At 37.4% G+C, this 27,692-nt stretch overlaps 1 protein-coding gene across 1 annotated transcript in view; it reads right to left on the bottom strand.

Annotated features, from left to right (window-relative positions):
* prex2 (phosphatidylinositol-3,4,5-trisphosphate-dependent Rac exchange factor 2) overlaps positions 1-27,692 on the bottom strand; it is a 198,951-nt gene that overhangs the window by 92,648 nt on the left and 78,611 nt on the right. Inside the window, exons 18-25 of the mRNA XM_079805796.1 lie at positions 23,726-23,874; positions 23,403-23,488; positions 18,879-19,015; positions 14,304-14,421; positions 12,646-12,830; positions 8,174-8,335; positions 3,832-4,051; positions 3,520-3,727 (exon numbers count right to left, since the gene is read on the bottom strand). Coding sequence (XP_079661922.1) covers positions 3,520-3,727; positions 3,832-4,051; positions 8,174-8,335; positions 12,646-12,830; positions 14,304-14,421; positions 18,879-19,015; positions 23,403-23,488; positions 23,726-23,874 — 1,265 coding nt within the window. The remainder of the gene's footprint in view (positions 1-3,519; positions 3,728-3,831; positions 4,052-8,173; positions 8,336-12,645; positions 12,831-14,303; positions 14,422-18,878; positions 19,016-23,402; positions 23,489-23,725; positions 23,875-27,692) is intronic.

Here is a 27,692-nt window from a genome sequence, read left to right as displayed (position 1 = left end):
TGAAACCATCCACTTCTGATCTCCTCATGTTTTGGCTTTCTTAGCCTTTTCTTCATCCCCTCCAACTGTAGAGATCAATGCACTTCTTAATCCACAGTGGAGTCAGAGGCTTCCAGAAGTGGCCCCAATGAGATACTCAGTTTCTATTTGCCCCATTATTGCTGCATGATAGGGATGGCTGTCTGACAAGACAACCACCTCCAGGCAGTCATTACAGCACTCTCTCTTGCCCAGGGGCTGTGAGGAAGGTCATTATCTCCCCACCAGATCAAGGACGGCCTTGCCAATAAGCACACTCACAGACCTTCAGCCAGCAATCGGCACTGACAAGCATATGGCAGCAGCAGTGAAAGGTGCCATCCTCACTGTAGATCAAGACTGGAAAGCTGGAATTGCCATCGTGTCCACACTCCACAGAGGATCTGACTATGTGATTTCAACCGAATTATGAAAACTCAAAGGCTGTTAGTGATAATGGATGCTTTTTTATTTAAACTAAAGGTAGTAAGACTAGAATTGGAAAGTAGGGAGGGACAGAGAAAGAGGAGTTTCGTAACACGAAACACGAGAGGAGTTCTTGTTAGGCACTTATGCCACTTTGCAAATTACTCAGTGAGTGACATTTACAGTGTACTGCCTGAGTTCAGTTATCTTGTAACATTTTTTTTATTCTTGCAGATTTCCATTTTGAAATACGACGGCCGACCTCAGAGTGTCCCATTTCCTTCAAGGTGTTAATGTGATTACAGAAAATGAAACCATCAGCAGCTCAGCTCAGACAGGAAGTATCCCACCCACCCCCTTTCAGCTTAAGTGTGTCCAACACACAGACACGCACACGCACACACACACACACACACACACACACACACACACACACACACACACACACACACACACACACACACACACACACACACACACACACACACACACACACACACACACACACACACACACACACACAACATATGTAGTTGTTGGAGAAAAGAACAATTAGGAACATAATGCAAATTCCAGATGTTGGGTCATGTGAAACGCACAAAGATTAAACAGTTGCTAACATCCCATAGAGACTCTAACAGTCATAAAAATTGTCACATCAGGGAACAAAATGCGTAATTTCTGACGTCATTTGATTTGGAATCCAGCTAAATAAATCTTGCTAACATCTTATAAATAATAAAGTTAAAAAGCACATTTGAGAAAATATTATAGTCAAGGGAGTGTTGATATCGCTGCAAATAAGTTAACCTTCAAATGTTAAAATATAATTAGTTAACATTAAACCAAAGCTGTTTTTGTTTCATAATAATAATAATAAATCTTGTTAACATCTCAGTAATTTCATCCAGGTGGATGCTGCACATTGGTGGTGGTGGTTGAGGAGATTCCCCCTTCTATGTAAAGCGATTTGAGTGCCTAGAAAAAACGCTATATAAATGTAACAAATTAATTAATTAAATTAATTAATTTAGTTTAGTTAGCAAACAAAATATAAAAATGAACAAAACAGAGGAAATTATTATTTTACTATTATTATTATTAGGAAACATACAGTATGTAGAAATAAAAAATATATATATTTATAATAATATTATTAATAATAACAACAATACTAATAATAATCATTTTTATCACTTACTTTCTAACCTAATAGTCTTGATCGGGGTGTGTTTACATCATCACTGTATCCCTAATCTTAGCCAAGATTGTTTTGCCCCAACACATACGACATAATGTAGGTTTTTTTTTTTTTATTACCCTCTCAGTAGCCCGTAAAATTAAAATGTTTTTAATGATGTCTTTAAGACATGGGTTGTGAACTGGTCCAATTTGGTTGCCGCTGCCCCATCCTTAAATAATGTGACAAATTGTCTGCGGTCATCTATCTATTTACATAAGAATTTTAGGTAATTTCAAAAGATCATGAAAATGTAGATTTTTTTCACGAAATTAACCCTTTTGAGTTGCTAAAGCATGATAACCATTTAGACCAGTTAATTTAGAGGAAAAGCCACCAGTAAAAGATTAAAGAAATACATAAACCACAGTGAAAGCTCCTCCAATTAAAGATCTTAAGATCAACTTATCCAGCTCTCTTTGTGTTAAACTGTTGAGTTATAGAGTTCTCTTGAAGCAAAGGGCAATAACATGTAATTCAGTCACACTGGATAACTAAACTTTTGATTCACTTAAAAAAAATTGAGTTTCAGACCGTTTAGGTCTATTAGTATGTCTATTGATTTTTATACGGATGTTGTACCAGGCTAAACCAGCACTCCTGATGATGATATATTAGCCAGGTCTCACCAGACTCTCATACATTTCATTTGTACAGAGAGTCTGGACACTCTCCATTGACAAGCGTTTACTTCCTTGAAGGCGGGAACTCTGTTGAAGTTTAAAACTATTGGATCTGCCAAGAGCCACTCTGGATCTGCCATAACCAATCGCTAACGTTTGGTCGTGACGTATGTCATGCGCCTTTCGCCTTTTGTTTCTCACATGGAAGTCCGTAAAAAATAAAAGTGCACGCCACCTCACACCATAAAACCTGAAACTCGTGCATTCGGATTGTGATTTATTCACGGTGGAGGGGAGAGATTTTGTGATCGTGCTTCTCACGTGGTCCATTACATGATTGTATGCTGTAAATAAAATGTCACATGCTTGGTATGATAAGAATAAATGCTGCCGTAAATAACGGCCCAATTCAAATGTTTACGTGCTTTTCTTCTTTTTTTTTTTGAGCGGTGATGAAATATATTGCTCTTGTAAATACAAGTCTAGAAATGCATCCAAATGACAGCGAAGCGCAACCGCACGGTGCTCTACAGTGGTTAAAAAGGATATAAACAGTGAATTTTGAAGTGATATAGTCTTAAAAACTCAGAAATGTGGATTCGGACAGCAATTAAATTACCACAAGACCTTGGTGTTTGTCAAAAACAGTAGGTCATTCGGCCTGGGATTTTTACGTGGGTGGTAGGAGACGGACGGCAATAAAATCCCCACTGTAAATGATGACAATACCTTACGACCCCACGAGAAACCCGAATAGGGCTTCAGCCAACTCCTTCACCACTAACGGAGCGAGCTGGAAATCAAACTTTTCCCGGGACACAACATCATGGCCACCAACAAAACTCAGCAAAGATTGTTCTTGCTCCGTCTTTAACTTCTGGATATTCGGCAGCGGTGCCTCAACGGAATGAATGGCTTCGCTTGCATCTTTCTCCGCCGCCATTACTGAACTACAACTCAAACTAGCGCACGACATCAACGTCATTGCTCTCAGCCACTCCCTCTGTTGGCTGATTGGACCGGTTAAAATTTTATCGGAGAAAAACTAAGAATATACCGCAGTCCAAGACGGAGTACTGAAGGAAAATGAAAATTGAGCGGAAGTATGTAGGAGGGCGGAGCCAGGCTTATGATATATCAGATAGGCCTATATATTCATATATCAAACATGTTCATGTAACAACAGATATTACCAAATAAAAATGTTCATACTCATGAATCTGGGCGGCGTAGCACTCCATCTCTTTGACAACAGTGGTGAGTTTGGTCAGAAGTTTGTGATAGGCGTCCAGGATGAGCAGGTCATCCTCTCGTAGCAGGAATCGCAGACCGTGACCTTCAGCTCTGCTGAGACTGTGTCCGGATGGGGCTGCCATGCTGGTGATACTATGCTGGACGTAAACCATGGGGTTCAGCTTACCTGAAAGCAAAAAAACAGAAAGAAATCTAATAGACATGAACTCATTGCTCCCTATAATGGGCAGTCTCTAGTTGCACATTATTTAGGAATATATTTTCACTCACCCTGCTCTGAATTGCGCCCTCCTTTCTCCAGAGTGTTTTTCCTGTTGTCCAGTTGGACTCCGAAGGCACTTCCAAGGGAAGTAGTGGTCTTGGGATAAGACACCTCCATTACATTGATGTGACAGTTGGTGGGGCAGAAGTCACTGCTGTGTAGAGGGGAAACCTTAGTCTTCGCCTGCTTGAATGTGGGCCAGGCCCGGTTCTTCAAAACTCGTGAAAACTGAGAGCAGAGATGGATTAGAATAAGACACAGTTAATATTTTGTGTGAATATGAACAAGAGCTTATTGGTTTTTCTTATCTAAATCATCCAGTACTGCAGTACTAAAAACAACTTAAAAAACTGTGTTGATTCAACCAGCCTGGCTCCAGGCTAGTCACAGGATATCATTGGATTGAGTCTGGTATGCTAAAATGCAATGTACATTATCGCTCAGCACTTTCCCATCAAGCCGTGGTCCAGTTTAATCTTCAGATTTGAAAAGTGTACAAAAGCTCAATCTATACAAAACAGACTATAAATACACCAGTCCATCAATCACCTATTCATCCTGGCAATGGATGATACTAAACTGTGCAGGAAAAAAAGTCTTAAACCATTAACTGTAATGTTAAAGCTGCAGTCCGTACGTTTTACCTCTGTCGCCATCTCTGTTTGAAACCTGCAATTGCAGTTATTTGGCGGAATTATCTTTACGTGGGTTTTGCATTGGCACGGCTCCTCAGCGTGGATGAATCTAATGTTTTGAGGAGTATGTGTGGCTGTCCAATGCTATCTCATAACCAATTTGTACGTATTTATGAGAGGAGGCTAATTTGTATGAATTTGTATAATGTCACTCGTATGAATTCGTACGATTTGTCTAAACCGCAGTGATGGGTAGGTTTAGGGGCGGCGTTAGAGGTAGGTCATCCGTACGAAATCACACAAATTGGACCACTCGTCAAATACATACGATTTACCAAAAAATCGTACAAATTCGTGCGAGTCAGGTCGTACAAATTTGTAAGAATTAGCCACCTCGTAAAATACGTACGAATTGTCATGAGATCGGGCTGGGCTGTCAGTCAACACACCAGTGAACTTCATGTAGTACATCTTAGAAGTATGACCAAAGTATAACTAATGAATGCAACTTTCGCACGCAATTGATAGATAAACGTACACTCCTATTTCAGTGTTAAGTTGAGGATATCAGCAAATAGTTTGCTTCATACATTCATTTTAACAGCATTAAAGAGGCAAATGTTATTATTCAACGGAATTGTGTATGCTATATGTATTTAAAACTGATTACGTTCTTCATCCATGCAAGAAAAGCACGTACCCGAATGAGCACAATTTTATAGCGTACTTAATTCGACACTTATGTTAATGGTATGACCCATTTCAGGGGTGACCAAAATTACGATTAAAAGATGTCATGAACTGGCTTTTTTATTTTTTTATACTGTTCACTGAGGTCAACTTATGACGTTTGTGTGTTTTTTACATTCAAAAACATCATAATGAATAAGTAATAGGCTACTTTCTGCCTTGGTTTGAGGCTCTCTGAAAAAAGATTGGTTTTGATGGGCGTGCCGCACTGAAGACTTGTAAGTAAACGCTGACGGCTAGGATTGGATAAGATTTGCATATTTAATGAGCTTCTGCTCCCCCTGTTAGTGACAGCGTATGGCAAACGGCAACCGGAATGAATCACCCATCCCACAGCCATGGCTCGCAAAATGTCTTTATCAAACAAACACAATTGATTCCTCTCTCATCCACCCGCGATTGATTGGAATGTTATTTCTGTATCATTTCGCTCGATCATCAGTGAATATAACCGCAAACTGTACACACACAGACGTGTCGTCTGAAAAGCACATATATAGCGCCGGGACTTTGGGCTTTGCGAGCTGGTGTTACAAGTCCGAGTCTGATCACGAATTAACCAATAACACCTTCTCCAGCCTGAGACAGCGTGCTAAGGTATGCAATCAATAGATATCAAACGATATGTAACAATGCAATACTAACACATATAAAAACATGTTTTACTCACATAAGTGGTGTTGCACTGTTCCTGTCGGATCCAATATAGAAGGCACAGCATTGTGTTTTAATCTCAATATGTCTGCAAATCCCGTCTCGACCTCTATCTTGTTTACAATCGATTCCGCATCGTTTAGCTTCACGAGTCGGTGGGCGGGCTTGAGGCGGTGCTTCTGCGTCCTACTACGTCAGTGGTCGACATATTCTGAGATCTCTCGTTTTCTGGGCCTGGTCTCTATAAAAGCTTTTCTTTGACTAACAAGGACGTTTTCAGCTCTGAAACTTGCAGGATATTCTTATATCACAATGAACTTTTATATACCAAAAGCTCAAAGGAAAGTTGATTTCTCAATTCATTCCCCCTTTAAAATCAGTCAGAGCTAGAAATGCATCTTCATATTTACAGGTAAAGCTTCATATTATGGGTAGACTTATTTTGATGTCCTTTAGGGGGGGGGTCAAGCCTTCTTTAGGGGGGTCAGACCCCCTTAAACCCCACTTTAATTCGCACCCTGGTTGTGAATCGGGCTAAGGTAAGGAGATAGTTTTGAACACTCAAATTTATTTTGGATAATTTATAATCAAAAAAATGTTACAGACTGCAGCTTTAAATGCTTGAGTAATAAAACATTCAGCAATTAAAACTTCTGAAATTATGACATTTAATTAGTTTAATATATTGATAAAAATGAACTAAATAAAAATGTTTCAAAATGAGCAGCTTTGTCTTTACAACAGAAGCACCAGAAAAAGTCTTGGGGGGAGCTAAGCCAAGCAAACTACCATGGGCTGGTTTAAGTTGGGCTATGCAGCACGTCATTCATCAAATGCAAATGCTGTCAGTTTGCACCATCATTCAGTGTATTGCAGAAGAACGTCCGTCGACATCGGCCACACACAATGCACTACTTGTAGAAAATCTATCAATCAGAGTTAATTTATTTACAAAGTAGGATTGTTCATTAATGGATCTACACTGCACCTGAAATTACAACCCTTAAACTTGCATTCAAAGTTATGGTTTCGGGCACAGGACCATGTAATTTAATCATCTGACAAGACCTCAATGTTCCCCTTGAGCAGGGTTTTGAACCTCGCCTTTTTCCAAGAATGACATAACAATTGTATGGTTGTGGTCGAGTATGGCTGCGGTCACGGAGTGCACTGGATGGGTTACAGCTGCACTGGACACATAGCCTCCCTTCAGACCGGACTTCCCACATTCCTGGCTAGCTTTGACAAACAGGGAGCTTCCGTGTCCGGGGTCCAGACCCTGCCAGACCTCTCACGGGGCCCTACTGAGAACGCAGCAGAAGGGAAATTATGCAATGGGACGGGATGTTCAGAGCTATTTATAGCCGGTGAAGCAACGGCTAATTAATCCAATGCTGAGTGGGATGATCAGATCACAGGGAAAAACAAGGGAAACTGTCAGATGCTTGCAGACATATTTTCCCTTTCTTGCTCCAAAAAAAAGGAGCTGATGGAAATTAAAAATGACATTTTGCACAAGCCAGTTTCCCTTGGTACTGGTGGACACACATATTTTCATCAATCAAGGCCAGCTGGTGTTAAAAAGGACAGGGTGGGACGGTTTCCTGTTCGGTAACCTAAATAGAAGTGCTACAAGTCAAACTAAGTTTTCTTAGCTGCAGTCTTCTTAAAGGCCACAACCAAAGAAATGCATCAAAATATTCAAAATACGTTTTCATGCACAGAGTTAGATCCAGTCTGCTTAAAACACCAGAATATAATTGCGTTTTGGATGTGGGTGTGCAGGCGTCACCACTAGGTTTTTGTAGCTAGCAAAACCAGCAAAATTTAGTCAACAAGCCTAAAAAATAACAGCTAAAATTAATAGTTTAACCAAAAAGAATAAAATTCTGTCAATGTGTCGTATTTGAATATGCACAAATGAAATGTCAAGGAAGGAATCGTTAGTCATATCTGCTACTTTTATGGCATTTTTTATTATCTTAAAATAATAAATAATAATATTCCGTTTTAAATTTCATATATTATTGTGCTTTTTTTCTTTCATTATTTTATAGTCCATTAATATTCATTGCATGAAAAAGAGGAGCATAAACTTTATGCATCTACTGCCTGTTTAAAGGTTCCTTTCATTTGATATTTTTCTTATATTTCTATTTATTCTTACTTCCAGGTTTTGCTTTTTGCATAGTTGTGCATTACAAATCACTTGACATTAAGATTTTCCTAGTTGAAACAACAGCTATGCTGGTCCACAGACCAGCACTAACCAGTCCAGACCCAAGAAGTGTTTCACACAATTTGTGCTGACCTTCCTGTAATTGGTGATTCTTCGATTGATATGCTCCAGCCTCTCGCCGCACATGGCACTGAATCTGGTCTGCAGGTCCTCTGGGATGAGCTCTGTGCTGGAGCTCAGTCGACTGCAGGTCTGCACCAACTGCTCATCGTTCCTAGCCAAGGCCTCTAAAATCTGACAAACCACACAGAGAAAGACATAGAGCGTGAGTTCTGGCAAAAAAAAAAAAATGCTTTGGTCATGTAACAGATGTGCGTTCCACCATTCATTTGTTAGTAATTAAAATTAAGTGTGCAAATCTGCTTTAGGTCAAGTGAGTTATAAACACTGCATGCATTTCCCAAACACAGAATTTTGTTGTTCCATTGTGGTTATTGCAGGGACATGCTGCATCTAACCCTTATTTCCCTAATACTTGTATGACTGTAAAAACAGTCTAACTTTTACACTTAAACAAGAGTAGATGTCCTGTGACACATTATAGGAATGTTTACTAAGGTTACGACCAACAAACACGACAATGACATTGGCCTGCGACAGCCCATGACGTCACTCTAGTGCAACCATGAGTATAAAAGGACACCTAGAGTACATGTCATCAGCATTTTTGTCTGAAGGGGACATGACCAGGTATGCCCGAAGCATGGCAGCGAGACACAGTGTCTCATTCCCCTTCTCAGGGAACCATGGTTACATGCTTGACCTGAGACATTCCCTTTCGAATCGCTATTAATCGTTTGCCAGCCCTTATTATATTATAGTCACTCAGAGTTTGCAGGAAGACAGATGAATAAAGTTCTAAACAAAATTTTAATAGCAGGTATACTTAAAAGCAGGCAAATAGGCGTTAGTATAACACAATCTTACATGTTACCTGACCAAACAGAGAGTGAATGTGAGGGTTCAACTTATATAGCAAACACAAACGAGACAAATTAATGAAACACAGCTGAACAGAACAAACTCATAATGATGTGACCATGGTAACAAAGGAAAATCAAACAAAGGAAGACATGTGACTAATGAAAACAAACTGAATGTCCATGAAAACTAAACATAACTGTGACAATTATATTATATTACACCGATCAGCCATACAGGTGAAGTGAATAACACAGATTATCTCTTCATCACGGCACCTGTTAGTGAGTGGGATATATTAGGCAGCAAGTTAAAGGGGTCATGAACTGCATGTTTTTATTGTTTTATGATGTTCCCTGGGGTGCACTTATAATGTAAGAATGCTTTTTACATCAAAAATTATCATAATTTATAAATAAAAGGCCTTTTTCCTACCCTGATTTGCTCCGTTTTAAGGGGCGTGTCCACTGTGAGACTTCAGTGTAAACACCCACTGCTGTGATTGGCTAACGTCTTTCCATTTGAAATAGTTTTACACTCTCTTTTAGCGCGTTTTTTCTATTTCAGCTCTCGTGGTTAACTAATCGTGAAAAGTGTTGCATTACATTTAGATCTATGGCATTATATTAAGATCGTGGCATGAAAGGTTGCAGTGATGATCATTGTAGCCGATCACACAGCATGAATCTCGCTATTGCAACTCAGTTTCTGTACACTAACGAATGCTTTCATCTTCACTAACAGTGCAAACGTGATATAGTTAAGAGATTCGTTGAATAAAACGGGAGTCACTGATAAACTCTTCTGTTTGATTCACAGCTCCAGCGCACGCTGCTCAAACGATTGCATATTTGTTGGCATATTCTGAAATCGATCGTTTGCTGGGCCTGGTGTCTATAAAATCTTTTCTTTGACTAACAAGGAAGTTTTAAGCTCTGAAGCTTCCAGGATATTCTTATATCACCATGATCTTTTATATATCAAAAGCTCAAGGGAAAGCTGATTTCTCAATTCAGGACCCCTTTAACATTTTGTCCTCAAAGTTGATGTGTTAGAAGTTGGAAAAAAAAAGTGTAAGGATTTGAGCGAGTCTGACAAAGGCCAAATTGTGATGGTGGTATTCCCTGGTGGCTGTGGCCTCTTTCAGCAGGATAATGTGCCCTGTCACAAAGCAAAAATGGTTCAGGAATGGTTTGAGGAGCACAACCAACGAGTTTGAGGTGTTGACTTGGCCTCCAAATTCCCCAGATCTCAATCCAATCGAGCCAATGGAGGCCCCACCTAGCAACTTACAGGACTTAAAGGATCTGCTGCTAACATCTTGGTGTCAGATACCAAAGCACACATTCAGGGGTCTAGTGGAGTCCATGCCTCGATAGGTCAGGGCTGTTTTGGCAGCAAAAGCTGGATCAACACAATATTAGGAAGATGGTCATAATGTTATGCCTGAAGAACTGTGTATATTATATTATAAATTATATTTTTTGAATGAATGTAATTTAATTGGTTGAATTATATTTCAACATTTTATGGATTGTATTAGCTATAACTTTTTGCTTTGTAATATATATATATATATATAAACCCTATTTATTCTCAGTCTTGGTTCACTCGTCGTTCTGGTATTAGTCTAGTTTAAGCTGTTTAGTTGTGTTATTTCTCCTGTGATGTGTAGTCTTCTGTTTGTAAATCTAGATAAAATATCCTTGGATTTTGATTCCTTCCTCTTGCGATTGTTTGAACCTAACAGTTTGAGTAAAATATAACAACCCTGAATTACCACTTTTACAGCTGTGTCTATGCAACAAAGTATAATATTATAGAGCAATAAAAAAATATTTATACAAAATTATACAATATTTATACAATATTTATTACAAAAAAAAAAACCAAAGTACAGCACCAATCAGAGTGAACATTTACACACACATGGTGGTAGAAGTACTTTCTCATAAGAGAAAGAACGCTCTGCCTGTGAGACTGTGGAGGAGACAAGAAATTTAAGATCACACTGAGACCATAACGATTGCATGTAATCGCCGAACAGCACTGAAATATGAAAATTCATCTGAAGAGAGTTTTCTCAGAGGAAGTGCAGACCTACCCAAGCAGATGTTTGAAATAAGGCAGAAATTGCTGGCAGTTAAGGGAATTAAAAACAAAAGAGCCTTAATATGTAGAACATGTCAATACATCAGAGTCCCATTAGGTGCCTTTCTGAGATGTCACTGTCAAGCTGTGATGCCCCCACTGCTGAACGCTGAACAGTCTTGCCTGACAGCTGCTGGTTCATTAACGCAGATTGTAAATCTCAGAAATCAACTTTTAGGGAAAGGAAATATGCCGTTCATTTGTAAACAAGTGTGATATTCAGAACAGCTGACATCACACAGGATGCTGCATGCAATGCTAAGCATATTCAAGCAAACATTAATAATCAACAGCAGATTTCACATAACAGTATCTTTCTCTTGCTCTCCCTTGCAAAAACGGATAGATGTGCACACTGCACATGAAACACTTGCAAAATTTAGAGAACGACTGAATATAAAAACATCTGACAGCAACGATCAAGATTTCTGCGATATTAAACTGCACAATACACGATCGTCATATAGATAACGAAAAAAGATAGGCAAATGTGTTTATGTAACATCATATTTATACTGTTCAAAAGTTTAGGATCCTGAAAAAAATGTATCACGGTTTCCACAAAAATATTAAGCAGCAATGTTTTCAACATTGACAATAATATGAAATACATCAGCATATTTGAATGATTTTTGAAGGATCATGTGACACTGAAGACTGGAGTATACACAGAAATAAATTACATTTTATAATACAGTTATTTTAAATTGTAATAATATGAATATGTATTTTTGACCAAATGAATACAGCATTTATATATATAGTATATATAGTTCAAAAGTTAGTAAAAAAAAAAAAGTCGGTACGATTTTTACAATATTTTTGAAAGTAAATGTAGTTACATTTAACTATTTAAATATTTTAAAAACGTAATTAAAATATTTAAAATAAAGCTATATATGTGATGTAATATTGCACATTGCATCATTGTTTTCCAGTAAATGTGTTCATTAATTTCTAGATATCAGAGCTACATTATAGCATTTTTTTTCTAGATATCAGAGCTACATTATAGCATTTTTTAAGTAAATCCTAACATTTAATTTTTTTTTTTAAATGAATAATTCTGAAAATCATAAACATTGCTGAAAAATAATTATAATTGTGGTGGAGCCAATGAAAATGCTGGCAAAACGAGTAAAAATTAGCAGAAATATCGTTTTGTAAGAACAATAGTTTCTTCCTTAGTCTCCGTACAGCGACAAGCACTGTGATTTAAAGTGTTTATCCTCTTATTACGCAGCAGGGGGTCGTAAAGACCATTTTTTATTTGTCACACACACTTGGTTTAATATACTCATGCTGTCAGTTTCTATCAGTGGCTGTGTGTTATGTGTGAACTGTGAAGAGGCCCTCACAAATGTACAAGACAATCCCTGTCGTCTCCTCTGCTTCTGTATGAATTAATTTACTGGTGCTCTACAGCAGAGATAATGGTTGGTGTGTGTCTGTGGGAACTCATGTGACTCTACCTTGGCCGTGAGGCTGAAAAAGCCTTTTGGTTCCACCATTTTCTCCAAGACGTGACACTTCATCCCGGCCGTGCTGTCATACTCGTACATGACGCCATACTCCAGATACACGTTATCCACCGTCAGGCTAACGTGATCTTTTTTTCCGTCTATTATGGCGATGGTGTTGAACTTGTCCATGACTTCTGTTGAACACACACAAATACACCAGTTGTTTCAATGTTACCAGACTGATCAGATCAAAATAGACTTAAGTTAATAATCCAAGGCCAATCTTTAGATGACTGCAGCTCATCCAGAGGCCATCAATCTATTTCCTGCCTAATAACAAAATACTAAATAGCTCTTCAAATCTTTATTGCTATTTATTGACACAGAAGTCCACCACAACTATACTAATCAATTCCCATTAATATTTTATTATGTTCCTTAAGGTGAAGCGAATAACATTACAAAACTGCAACAAATTATCATGAAGTCAAGATGAAAAAGATATTGTGATAATATGATAATCATGATAATAATTTAAAATTTTAACATGTGTAATTTACTTGTCCTATGAATTCTGCATGATACCACTATTATGTATAAATGTAACTTATATTTTGTAGGTTTGGTCTGTTAGAGTTTGACACATTTTCATAATTTTATTGTCAACTAAAATGTCAGTTTAAAGCATAATTGTCCATAATTAAATTAATAATAATAAAATTAACTAAAAAATACAATTAAAAAAATACATACAATGAATTTAAATGAGTGCTGTCACTTCACAAATGAAGTGAGTTTGCTTAAAACAAGCTAAACTATCTGCCAATGGGGTAAGAAAAATAATATTGTCTCTGTCTGGGACAGAAAAAAAGAAACGATTTCAGACAGAAACAATATTATTTTTCTTACCCCGATTGTCAGATAATTTTGCTTTCTTTTAAGCAAAAACTTACTTCATTTTAATTTTATTTTCCAGAAAACACCAAAAATATTTTATGTCATACTTATCTAGTAAATGCATCTTGATTTAAGAATTTTTCTATATTTAGACTGGAAACAAGACAAAAATACTAAATAAGAAAAGCATTTTTGCAGTGTATAACATTTTTCTTAAATATATACATGCATGTGTGTGTATTTATATATACATAATAATTATACACAGTACACACATATATTATGGAAACACAAACTTTTATTTTGGATGTGATTAATCGCGATTAATCAATTTGGTAGCACTAATATAAATCAAATTAAAAATGGAATAAAATAATTAGGGCTGTTGATTTAATGATGCTTTTCTCATTTAACACAATAATGACTAACGTATATTTTGGGGTAATTTGATGTGCGATTAATTTGCGACTAATTAAATTAATGAATCTGCACGTCATGTAATTTATTACATTAAAAATTTGAATCACTTGACAGCCCTAAAAATCATATGTTGTGACAAAATATTAACTAAATTTTGGTCAAAAGACAAAAACAAGTGTAAAAATCAATGCTGTCAATAAACCATGAGACACGAGTTGTTTTCATGTCCTGTGAATTCTGCATGAGGCTACTAAAGTGAGACTTGTAAAGTTAATGTCTCAGAGGACAAAGAAAAAGACAAGGCTAGAGTGGGAGGAGGAAAAAGTGTGTACTTGTGTGTGTAACAGCACCTTCAACTTTACAGTCAAACACATCTCCGTTCTCCCCGGCGGCGGGCTTCTGATTGGTTCTCTGGTGGTCTTCCTGTGCGCTCTCGCTGTTGTTATACACCCATTTAATGGAGTCTTGCTGCAATAAGGAACAACAAAACAACCTTTTCAGACTTGGTTTCAGAACAAGAATTACAAGTTTATCACACACTCCCACAGGACACAAACCTAAAACCTCTTTTTTCCCTAGATATCGACCAGGCTCGATGTAAAGCAAATGGAGAAGATCCCTCTAAGAAAAAAACCCTGGTAATCTACCATGTTTCTCCTGCAGATTTAAACATTTCTCAGCAAACATATGATCTGAGCAATGCTATCTAGATTTTATAGCTCTATACGTTTACTTTGTCAAAAAATAGCCTAGTATTATTATTTCTCCAAAGGAATTTTAGGAGAGAAAAAGATAAATACTTGAATAAAATATAACTGAGAACAAAGTTATGACAAATCAACCTCTGAGCAATTAATTGTCTCTAATGCAAAGTTCACACAATTTTAGCCCTGATTTTCACTCGCTGACAGGTTTTTGCGAAATTGCAGCAAAATGAGTCGCAGACACACTTGAGATATTTGGCATGCTAAATATTTGGCCCTTTCTGCGATTGCAAATCCTGCTGTGTGAAATGTGTTATGACTGAAAATTACATCGGCGATGACCTACAGCCAATGAGAGAGCAAGACACAGGGCAGTGGGAAGTTCGGAGAGGAGTTATAGACCACAATATCAGTATTTTGTTCTACAAAATATTGTTACAAACATTAACTTGACCAGCCGCAACAGCTTGACATTGTAAAATTATTTATTTACTATACCTCCAACACTCTTTCCAGAACACACAATCCTTGCTCCCTCTGTCTCCCCAAACATTTCCTCCAACATAATCTTTTTTTCTTTTTCTCCTTTTCGCTCCAAATCAGCGCACAGACAATTGGGATCGCAAGCTTCTTGCAGGCTATCATTTTTAATAACAGTTCCAGTCTTGAGCGAAAACTCCTGTCTCACGCACGCGTGATCTCACGTTGTTCTCGCGTGTGTTTGGTTATGGAACATAGTTTGCGGACTAGACAGAGTTGTCGGCGATTCTTCCTATTGTAAAGTCATGCGTTGTGAAACCCCCTGACGCCGATCCATTGTGCAATGTGCACACAGCAGCAACTGAATGCTACCCCGTATAGCCTAGATAGTTTTTTTTAGATGGTGGTAGCACCATCTTACATTTACATTTAGTCTTTTAACAGACGCTTTTATCCAAAGCGACTTACAAATGAGAGCAAAAGAAGGAACTAGAATCTTAACTTTTATCTTAATCTTAACTTTGGTAGCACTATCATGCTCTAACTGAAGGCCTCAAGTTAGTTATTTCACTGAATGTGAACATGGCTTCCCGTTAAGGCCGATATATTTCGAGTGAAACTGGTGTGACATGATCAGATGCTTTGTTAACTGCTGTTTCCTCATAAAAAACAGCTGTCATTTTTATGGTGTGTTTATTTTGTTATTGAGATGAAAGCGAGCAGCACATGTACATGTTCATCTAAACACTGTTCCCAGCAGCATGTGGGATGCATCAAGAAGTTTGCTAAAGGTGCAGTCACATTTATTGTTGTTCTACCATTTTCAAAGGCGAAATCCAGTCATTTCAACGGGAATCCACGCAATCTGGAATTCCGCAATTTCCCACACAGATTTTGGGCTGATTGTGGGCTGTGCTACATTGCTACACTATAGACCAGTGGTTCTCAAATGGGGGTACGCGTACCCCTGGGGGTACGTGAAGGCATTCCAGGGGGTACATGAGATTTTTAATTATTGCCTACATATATTTAAAAAGAAGCATCCATGCAAAAATCCTTTAAAAATAATTCTTTAATAAATATTTCAGAAAAATATAAGTATAAGTTCATAAAATTTATTTTATATTCAGTAGGCTATTCGATTTCATTATCCTAAAAACCCAGAGTCTCCCCCATACCAGGATGGTTTGACCCAACCTGTCATATGCCGCCTGGCATCACCTGTCAATCACTTGGATCAACGATAGGGTGAGGGTTTTTAATGTTCTGTCCCCGACTGGAGTTGTCCCCGGAAATGTCCCCGTTTTACAGCTCGTTCCAAACAACCCGCAGATATATTGGAAAAAAAGCGCCCAACCAACATACAGCTGCTACGCTGACTCTACTTGGTAACGCACGCTCCGCCCGCTTCAACTTCATGAAGAACGTACCGAGTCGAGAGCAGACAGAGCGCCATTATCGTCAAATATCAAAAGAAACCTTGTTGTCGCTTTCAAGGTAGTAACATACTAACTATTCGTTTTTAATTTAAAGTAATATTGTATGTGCTTTATAACAGAGCCTCAACAAGGTGCGGGATTGTTTTGTCCCCAAAAGATCTGCAGTCACAACGCAGTGATTACCACACATCTGAACTATAACTTCAATATAAAAACCTTAACCCTAACCCCAAACAATTACACTTGCAACCAACATGTGCAGAATACATATACTTTCTGCTTAAAATAATCCTAAAAAGCTAAATAACAAGACCAATTAAGGACAGTAAGAATTATTTTCAAGCATAAACGTAACAAAACTTTTGAAGTAAAAAAAGTAATTTATATAGTTGCCTATAAACTTAAATAAAATTATAAAATGTTACAATATTTGTTGAATAGTTTTATTTATCATATTTATGTTTTATTTTTGTTATGTGTTTTTGTTAAGTCATGTTACAATATTGTTTTGAACTGCTTATTTACAATGGTTAGCTTACCAATAACTGTTTTCATTGTTTGTTTGTTTTTTTTGTGTTTTTTTATTGTATTAAATCCAGACCAAAAATCCTAATAATCAAACAAATGAGATTTAAGTGATATTTTGACCACTCAAATATGAAATGTCCCCGGTTTCCATTTCAGAAATATGGTCACTGTTTTCACTACATTAGTTTGAATCACTACATTTTAGTGATGATAAATATTTGCAATAAATTTAGTCATGGATTATTATCATTTAAAATGTTCGAAATAGTAATTTTTTTTCAAATGTTTGAATTTTGTATGCGTTTATCTGTTCCAAAGTTTAATAAATCAGACACTGATGGCACAGTGCTCTGTTTTAAGTCTTTTTTTTCAACCAAAAATGCTTTGCGCTGGTTAGGGGGTACTTGGCTGAAAAAATATTTCACAGGGGGTACATCACTGAAAAAAGGTTGAGAACCACTGCTATAGACAATAGACTATGGACCTTTTTTGTCAGCAAAATTTCACCAAATGTCACTAACGTGACTACGGGCCCTATTTTAACGATCTGCGCGCATGCTGCACGTGCACTTAGGGCGTGTCGAATCCACTTTTGCTAGTTTAACGATGAAAAAAAACGGTCGGCGCACCAGGCACATGGTCCAAAAGTGTGTCATGGGTGTGTTTTGGCCGTAATGTGCAATAAACCAATCAGAGTCTCATCTCCCATTCCCTTTAAAAGCCAGTTGCGCTCTCACCATGGCAGATTCGCTATTTACATGACGGGATTTGCGGGCGGAAATATTGAACACTTCTCCAGAGAGGAATTATTTTTCTTTTTAATATTTAAAAATGTTTGTGTGCTGCTGCGCGTCCCTGTGTGTGTAATAAGCAGAGTGTATGCGCGTTGTGCACCCGCCTATAGGCGCATATTACTAACATGCCCTTTAAATTAAAAATACTGCGCCATTGACTTCAGACCAGGTTTTTGTTGGTCAGTGGCATAGTCGTTTTCAGTTGCCTCAAAATAGTAATGCATCAACAATGCACCTTAACACACCTCGTTTCAGACCAGCATGCCCATGGGCGAAACAGATTGCATTTGCTATTTAAACAACGTGGCGCTGGACGTGAAAATGATAACTGTATCAGGCTGAAACTAGCACAAAGACAATTGCATCACGCAAGTGTCTTTTGTCGCATTGTGCCGGGTGTATGATAGGGCCCAATATCTTAAAAGTATACCTCTGCTCCAATTTTGAACTTCTTTTTACCCCTATGCAAAGAATGAAAAAGAACTTTGCTGTAAGTATATACCAGCCTTTATTCATTTAACAGACTTAAGCACATCCACCCCACATCCTCTTCTGTCAATGTCTCTCACATTTCCCTCCGCTGTTTTAACCAACTGAGTTACAAGACTCCTCTTGATGGTGGGCCGCAAATCCCTGCTCAGTAGGAGGGTGTGCACCCCCTCGCTTTCTTTTTCCATGCCTGATGGAAACCAGAGTCCAGCCAGTGTGCCAAGCACACCCCCTGTGCCAAGCCTGTCCTTTATTAACCTCCAACACAGGCCTGCCTGGCCCGTTCCTCAACCCATATCCTTCACACCCCCATCCAGCTTCCTGGCCTTCTTCTATCCCGTGAAAGGAGCCATAACTGCTGTTATTGTAGGATAATGACCCAGACCAGATCACAAAGAGTTCTGCTTTGCACTTATAGAGAAAGATTTATGATTCAGAAAGGTCAGGAACAGAGCACTTAAAGCGAGGCTGAGGGATGCTTGGACTCTCACCTGTGTGGGCCGCCGGTACTTCCTGCAGGCCGTGACATGGGCGATGACACTGGCATGGCTCTCTTTGCTCACATTGATACCATTCACTTTAATGATGCACTGGCCTGGGTGAAGGCCGGCAACTGCAGCAACGGTGCCTTTTGAGAAACAGGAAGAGAGGTAACAGCTGTTTGAAAAAGTGGACAACTTGTCTGCTAATCTAATTTGGTCAAATTCTAAAAATACAATAGCATTATACCAGAAGTATGATGATATGCTAACGAGACTATAGTGCCGTTAGCTTAGCAACATGCTAATTACTGATATCCTCTGCAGAGTGCTATTTGTTTACTATTTTACTTAATATCTGTGCGTGCTACGTATTATATTAACTACAGTATCATGCCATTAGTTTAACAACATGCAACATGTAGGCTAATCTATACTGGTTGTGCAATGTGCTATTTGTGTACTAATTTACTTAATATTTGTCTGTGTAATATGTTATGTTAACTAGAGCATCAAGCTGGCAAAATGCTAACTTAGCAACATGCAACTCTATTGATTCTCCTTTGCGGGGTACTATTTGTTTGACATTCAGTTGTTGCCCATGTAAAAGCATCCCAAATTGGTCACTTAATTGTAAGGTTGTATGTTTTGGAACAGAGCCATGTTTACACAAATGAGTAAGGGAGAAACACAAATCATCACAAATCTCCTAAACACTCAATCTCATTTTTACAAACAGACCCATCAGCCACTAAATCTATGTATAAGCAGAGCATGAATAATGGCAAAGATTTTCTCTGTGATTGCGCTTCTTTTATAGTTCACGTCCCAATGCTAGTTAAGCAAATCACATAAACAGTTTGACCCCAAGGTTAGGATCCACAGACAGATCCACTTGGCAAGGGCGCCACTTTCTGCATTACGGCAGGTGGTACTGTAAACTGAAATGAATGTGACTTCAGTTCATTTTCAGAAAAGCAAAACACATCAGTTAAAATCAGGAGCTGTTTATCTGTAGATGATGTGTGGTTCCTATAAAAGATATCTGAAGGCCAGGCCGACATTTAAAGTTTCACGGGAGAGACTAAATATTCATAGAGTTTGCATAATCTCCTAAACAAACACAGAGCTTATACTGAATATCTCTTTCTGTATTAAAAGTGCATGCCTCTGTAAAAGGCTCCTGTTTCTCTAATCACATTCCATGGTCTGAAGTCTTTACGCTGCTTTTTTCCCCCTGAGTAAACGCTCTCTCACTTCTGCAGACAGTGAAACTCAGGCAAAAGCAATTTTTTAGAACAAGCAAGCACATTAGGCAGGGTAATAATTATCATAACTCCCCACTGAGCTTATGAACAGCAATCACTTGAAGGAGCACCTGACCTTCGAAATGTGGGAGGAGAAACTCATATCCTTATGGTGCTACCCTGCTGAAAATAATAGCTTAGGCTAGCATAAATGGCCATAGCTTCTACGATTTATTTTAGTTAGTGCTGGTTTGATTGCTGGCAAAATCTAGCTAAAGCTGGTTGACAAATCAGCATAGTCTTGTTAACAAAAATGGTAGACCAAAGTCCCCCTGTACTGTAGTCAATAGTTGTATCCTTTAAAACTCATCTTTGATCACCAAAATGACATATTTAAAAAAATGTCCTGTGAAAAAAAAATGTATTCGTGCCTTAAAATAGCTTGAATGTAACTACACCCTTGCTTCATTCACTCCCACAAGCTCAGAAATACAAATGGGCAACTTACTGAGGTAAACGCTGCAAAATGGTGCTCTTTACAATGGCGGGCACATTACGGTAATTAATATGATTATCCTTTTGTTCGACTACATTATTAAACAGCTAATAATGTGTTGCTAATGTTACACAAACCATGTTCCTGTTTGCCATCTCAGTCTGCCTTCAGTATCAGTCAGTATCCTTAGAAACGCTTTAGAGAAAGGCATATATTTCATCAAAACATCGTAATATACAACATATGCATAACTCACCCTCTATATTGCTAAACCTACACTGTAAAAAAAATCCCCGTAAAATTTACAGCAAAAAAACGGCAGCTGTGGTTGCCAGAACTTTACCGTAAAAAATACGGCAGTAACGTTTTTGGTTTTTAGGGACAGCACCGTAAAATTTAAAGGTTTATAATGTAATAATTACAATTAAAAATGTTTTACTTTAGAGTTCAAAACCGTATAATTTAAAGGTTTATATTGTAATGATTATGTTTACACTGTAAACAATTTACGGTAAAAAAACATATTTCATTAACTGAAATAATGTTAAATTACCAACCTACTGAAATACTAATATCTGTTATGTACCTTTGATAGATACGGACAACCACCAATCACAGTGGTGATGAGAATCACGTGATGAATCTAAGCTCATCACAAGCAGCTTTTAAGAGGACAAAGAAGGTGCTCAGTGTCATTCACACAAACACTAAACACCATCATGGTAAAACACATGAAATAAAAAAAAATGCAATAAACATAAATTTAACAACATCAGATGTAACATAAAACCCTAATGTACAAAACTGATTAGAAAAAACAAAGAAGAAACATAGTTATTGCAATGAAAATACATCAAATGCGAAGTGTCACGCAGGGAATTCTGGGAATGTCAATTTACGGGTTTTCACTGTAAATTACACAATGACTTGTTCTTTTTCACTTCCAAAAACTGTAAATTTAACGGTATTTTACTGTAAAATTAAAAGAAATGTTAGGTTAGATCTATTACAGTGATTCACCGTATATAGTACGGAAACTTTCTGTTAACCAATTAAGTGTTTTCACCGTAGCATTTTTACAGTAAAATACCGTTAAAATCACAATAATTTTTTTACAGTGTACCCGATTTTTCATATCAGCAGAAAAATATACAGAGATAACCTGGCTTCTCTTGAGACTCCCCTGCTTCAGAAAATAGCTAATGATATGCTAAAGCCCTCCAGCACATTGACCTGATTGGTTACAAGGTAGTTTGTGACGTCACAACGTGTTTTTGAGACTTTGATTCACTGCAGTATTAAAGAGAAAATACAATAGTGTTGACTTATGAATTTGCACATAAAGCATATTGTCTTAAAGACTTTTAAAAAACCCACATAGACATATAAACAACATTAACCCTTCATGACAACTGTGAGGAGGGTGAATTTTTTTCATGCTCTCATGAACACATCCGTTTAAATTTTATCAAGCCTTGAAGTTCTGCATAATTAAGGGCGTGGCCACTTGAGTGACAGGTGGATTGCCACTACGGTCAAGCTAGGTGGGCGTGGTTTCAGCAACCAGGCAACTCAGCTCCATCCACGTCCCGCCTCTTTGCCCATTTTCAGTTATCCGGGAGTGACGCGCTGCCAAGATTGCGACGACTGGCTCTGCCAAATTTAGGCTTCAAAAAATGCTCTTCAGAAACCTACATGGACACTACATCTATATTTTTTTCCAGTCTATGGTTAAAACTTGTGGTCAACCGATATAGGTTGTTTTGATGCTGGATGCTGATATCTTAGAGAGCATGGTGGCCAGTGGCTAATATAAAGTCAATATATATGATATCACACTATATTTATATTTAAAGAAAATAAATTACACATGCATCCTTTCTGTCAATAAATAAATATTAATTTTAGTATTAATATTTACTCAAATAATTAGGAATAATTAAAAAAATTATAAATGTGAAAAAATATTTGAACTTGATTAAAAAAATCAGAAAAATAACATTTATAGATATGAACTTCTTAGTTCTGTCATTTAATTATATATATATATATATATATATATATATATATATATATATATATATATATATATATATATAATATATATATGTATATATTATTTTACAAATAAATATGTTTGTTTTTAAAAATACAAATAAAAAGAAAGTAAACACTCTAACCATAATCTGGTTAATTTGTGAGCACTGGGTATCATATTTTTTTTGAATATAGAACAGGTGCTCAGCGATTTCAAAAGAAATGCCCTGCATCTGAGCAGCCAATGCCGATAATCGAAAATGATACATATCGGCTGAAATAATAAGAGAATGTTGCCTTCTTGCTAACTTCCACCAGAATTAGTCAGACTTCAAACCCTTCAAGTAAAAGGTCTCTCACCACTAAAATAATCAAATAAATTGGATAAATTCAGAATTTGGATTTGCACAAATCCTGACACATTCTGGATGAGAGTAGCTTCTGTTAAGTGTGAAGCGAACAATGTTCTTCTATCTTTTGTTCTCTGACAGTGCTAGCTGGATGTGTTTTCTTTTTTCATTAATCTCTCACCATGTTTGATAAAAAAAGCACCTCAGACACAGTAGGAAGCGAGAGTTGTGCCGGTCTTTCTATTTATATATAGATAGGCTCAATCTGGCTCAAGTCCGGTCCTGTACCTACAGCTCCAGCTGTGATCCAGCTGAGGTTCATAAACACAGTAGGATAAAGGGCAAAAGTAACTTCCTATAGCCCAGCCCAGTTTTTCTCTCTTCCGTTCTCTCTGTTCGCTCTTACCTCTGCCAACCGCATGCACTACAGATGGGCCGAACCCTCGGATCTGAAAGCCCAATCCGTCGGCGGAATCTGGGATCTTCACAGTTCTGTGGAGCAGATAGACACACAGACATCATTTTGGCCAACATTTTCCAGCCACTGCTCCAAGTGTTTTGTGTATTCGGAGTTGGAGTAAATATCGAGCTGATACTAATCAATAAAAGGATGTTTATCTGGCAGGGTTCTTTTTTTAAATTGATATCAGGCTTTATAGCCTGTATGGCAACATAGTTCAGGTGTTATGAAATCATAGGATCATAGGAGTCTAGAGGTTTTCCACTCACTCTCTGGGTTTGGTGCTGACCAGTACTCTGAGAGGACCTTTGCTGTGGAAGCACTGCTTTAGGAAGTTTTCCACCTCCTGGAAAGGTCTCAAGAAGACCAGGTCCCCATTAATGGCAAAGATCTTTTTCCCCACTTCCAGACCAGCCATCTGCACAAGAGACACACAGGAATATCAAATAAGCTCTCAACATCATGTTTAGTTCTCGGTCTTGTTTGGTTTTAGTCTTAGTTTTCATTATCCATGTCATTGCCTGAATTATAGTCATTCATTTGCTGTCATACACCTGATCCCTGTGCCTTCTTCTTTGTATTTAAGTCCTCCGTTCCTCAGTTTAGTGTCTATTGTTAATGTTATGTTGGTTCGTATGTGGTATTATTGCTCTTCGTGTTCATTAAAAGTCTATTTTGTTTGTTCATCCTGCATCACGCATCATCCTTCGGATCTAATACAAGCAACCTGTGACACTGGCATTAGCATGTTGCTAAGCTAACAGCACAATAACGCCAAATACTGTGTAAAATAATCAATTTTAATTGCACCAAACTACATTTAAAAGATATATTTCAGAATTACATGAAATACACCAAGGTTTAAAAGTTTGGGTCAGTCCGATTTTATTTTTAATTAATATGTTTATTCAGCAAAGACACATAAAAGTGACAACCCTATGTCACAGGCTGCTGAAAATTCAGCTTTGCCATAGAATATTCACATAGAAAACAGTCATTTAAACTCTAATAATATTTGACAATATAACTTTTTACTGTATTTTTAATCAAATAAATGCAGCCTTGGTGAGCATAAGATACTTTTTTTCCCCAAAAATATGAATCAGACCAAACCCAGACTTTAAAACAGTAGTGTATACAGTAGCAACATTTCTTTTTGTTTCACTACGTATTACATTGGATGAAGTTGATGTGATGAACTATACCCTGTGTATACATCCAATAAGTTATTATTAGGTGAAAAAAGAGACTTTTGTTCAGAGAAATCAGTTTCTGAGCATAATTTCTTTGCATCTAATTAAATATTCATACATTTTATGTATGATTTTTCTTTTTAGGTTTCAGGCTTAATTTTCTGTATTAATTTTCACAGGTGTACTGTTCAACCCTTTCATCCATATGTGCAACTTCCTCTGAGCTCTCAAGTGGATATAATTCATTCACTCTGTGCTTCACTCAATGGATTGGACACGTCTCTTGACTGCTATAAATATAGCCTAACCATTCTTCTCCAACAATAAAATGCAGTCCTCTGTTTCCGGATCATATTGTTCCTCTGCATTGAGAAAAATGGTTGGGCAGCTTTTCTTATTTGCTGTTGCTTTCTCCTTCCTTTTTTCATTCACTTTCCTCTATTATACCTCTTTCCTTTATCCCCCCTCTCTCTCTCGGCCACAGTCTTTCTCTCAGTTACAAACCTTTTTTGCTATTTTTACGAGACAGCTCCTCATCTATGTAAGAGCACAGCTGGATTTTATTGCCCATTTCTTTTTTTTCACTCTGCTCTACATTAGAAACATACAGAGCAGATCCACATGCAATGCAGCATGGAGCTTGTACTGTGACGCACAAATTACTTCAGATCTGGGTAGCATTACTCTCTCTGCATCAGAACCGAGCAGTGCACTTCACCACATTTACCAGAGTTTGATCTAACAGATCAAACATATTAAATCACTAAAAGGAAACCTCGATTTGATGTCTATTTCTGTTATAAGCCTACATAGGCACACATCAAAATGCTAATTACAACAAAGCAAGTTCAAATAGAGAGTGTTAATTGTGAAGTTTTAGGGATTTAATTGATGTTTAAATGCCTAATATGTCAGATTGAGCAACACCTACACTGTTAAAAATAAGGGTTCTTTATTGGCATTGATGGTTCAATGATGAACCTTTAACATTCATGGACTCTTTCCACTGCACAAAAGCTTCTTTATAGTTGAAAAACATTTTTTAGATTATTAAAATGTTCTTCACATTAAGAGAAAATGGTTCTTTTAAGAACTGATCACTGAACTGAATGGATCTTCAATGGCATCAACATCCTTATTTTTAAGAGTGAAAGATGAACTTGACTTGTTGTGAATATAAAGACTAGGCTTTTTAAATGCATTTCTGAGTAGAAATGCTGAAGGCAAAACTGGTAGGTCGTGACCCCAAAAATGGGATGCAGGTCTAGACAGCAGAGAAAAACTATGCTTAATATAACAAAATAGAAAAATGCAAATGAATCAAGCTTAGTTAATAAAGCAAAATTAATATGCTTTTCACCCTGTAAAGATAGGAGAAAACATAACTTATTGATAAATAAGTATTATTTTGCCAAGAAATGTATAACTGTTGCTATGTGTTTATTTTATAAAAACTTGCCAGATATATTTTGAATGTATGAAGCAGTGGTTTACAATGATTTTAGAACAGCTAAACCCTCGGCTTCTTGGGGCTTGCAAGGACATTTTCTTTTTTACTTTTGTATGATAAATTATATTGGGCCACCTCTTATTGTACAAAGTAAAATCTGGGTCTTGAAGAAAATTGAGAACAACATTGAGTTTGCATGCATGTTCTTAACCCAGTTATGCTTAATAACCCGACAATGCATTGGTCATCTATACACGTTAACCTTTATCGGAGTAAGATTATAAAGGGCTTAAGCATTAACTCTTTCCCCGTCTGCGTTTTTTGGTAATTTTCACAAAATGTAATGGCCCCCAGAATATTTTGTTGTATGAATATCTGAACATGCAATATATCAAAAGAAAGAACAGACCCTCTGATTTTATTCTAGCTTCATGCATTATTTTTTAACAACACTTGAATGTGGATAAGTTTCATAAAAAAAGCAACATTTTGAGCAAAAAGCTGAGAAAATAGCAAGACTACGTTTGGATCAGATTTAGCACAATGAGCAAAAACACAGATGGAGTAGATGGAGTCCATCAACACCCCCAAAGCTGCACAGTCCTAACTACTTCCTGGGTCAACATTTCACTCTGTAACATTAGGCCGTTTGGATTTACAGTATATGCTGATCATATTGTTGCTGATTGCATTTTTTTTCATATGCATCTGCTTATATAAGATTACTTGTTTCTGCTTCTTTTTTCCTGTGTTTTGATGGAAATACTGTACTTGTTCGGGAGATGTGTAATAGCACCCCCCTAGCGTATTACAGTGAAAACCCGGAAATCCGTAAAAACTCATCAATGGCAGGGAAGCTTTTTCTCATGAATGACGAGTCAACTAGTCAAGGGCAGGGAAAGAGTGAACCAATTGACACAGTTAGATTTTTGGCCCTTACCTCGATTTTACCTGGCATGTATAACCAGCATTCTGTCGGCTTATTGAAGCGTGTATGTGTGAAAGGTAACCGGAAAGCACACTTAGTGCGTATTTAAACGCATTCAGACAGAGCAAGCATTTTGTGGTAGGAGTGGAGGAAATGTATCGCCAACTACCATTTTTTTCAACCAAAGAAATTATAAAATGTGTTCTCATCCCGTGCAGCTGAAGTAGAAGTGGTACTAAAATCCTGCTTATTTATTCAACATCACATCTCGCATAACTAATGGAATGATTAATTATTAATAAATGTTTAGGTTTTGACTTCACCAGGGAATAACCAGATTTTTTAATAAAGTCTTGACAACTTTAATTGTGTTGCCGGGTTATTGGTTTTCATGTAAACTGGGACAACAGGTTAATTCAATAAGCTGGCTTTTGGGAGTTTTCAGCATATCGCAGGGGTGCCCTTTCCTGCTCCTGGAAGGGCAACTAGTAGTGTTGTAGTCAAGACCACCTAATCCGAAACCAAGTCGAGACCAAGACCAATGTGTGTTGAGACCAAGACAAGACCAAGACTTTGAGGGGTGGAGACCAAGACAAGACTATAAGACAGAGTGAGACAGATTCAAGACCAAGACCAGACCAGCACTCCTCAAATTCATAAATATC

The sequence above is a fragment of the Gobio gobio genome (genome assembly GCF_949357685.1).
Source record: "Gobio gobio genome assembly, chromosome: 23".
Lineage (NCBI taxonomy): Eukaryota > Metazoa > Chordata > Actinopteri > Cypriniformes > Gobionidae > Gobio > Gobio gobio.
The sequence above is the reverse complement of the archived record's forward strand: the minus strand, read 5'-3'. Positions and strand labels throughout refer to the sequence as shown.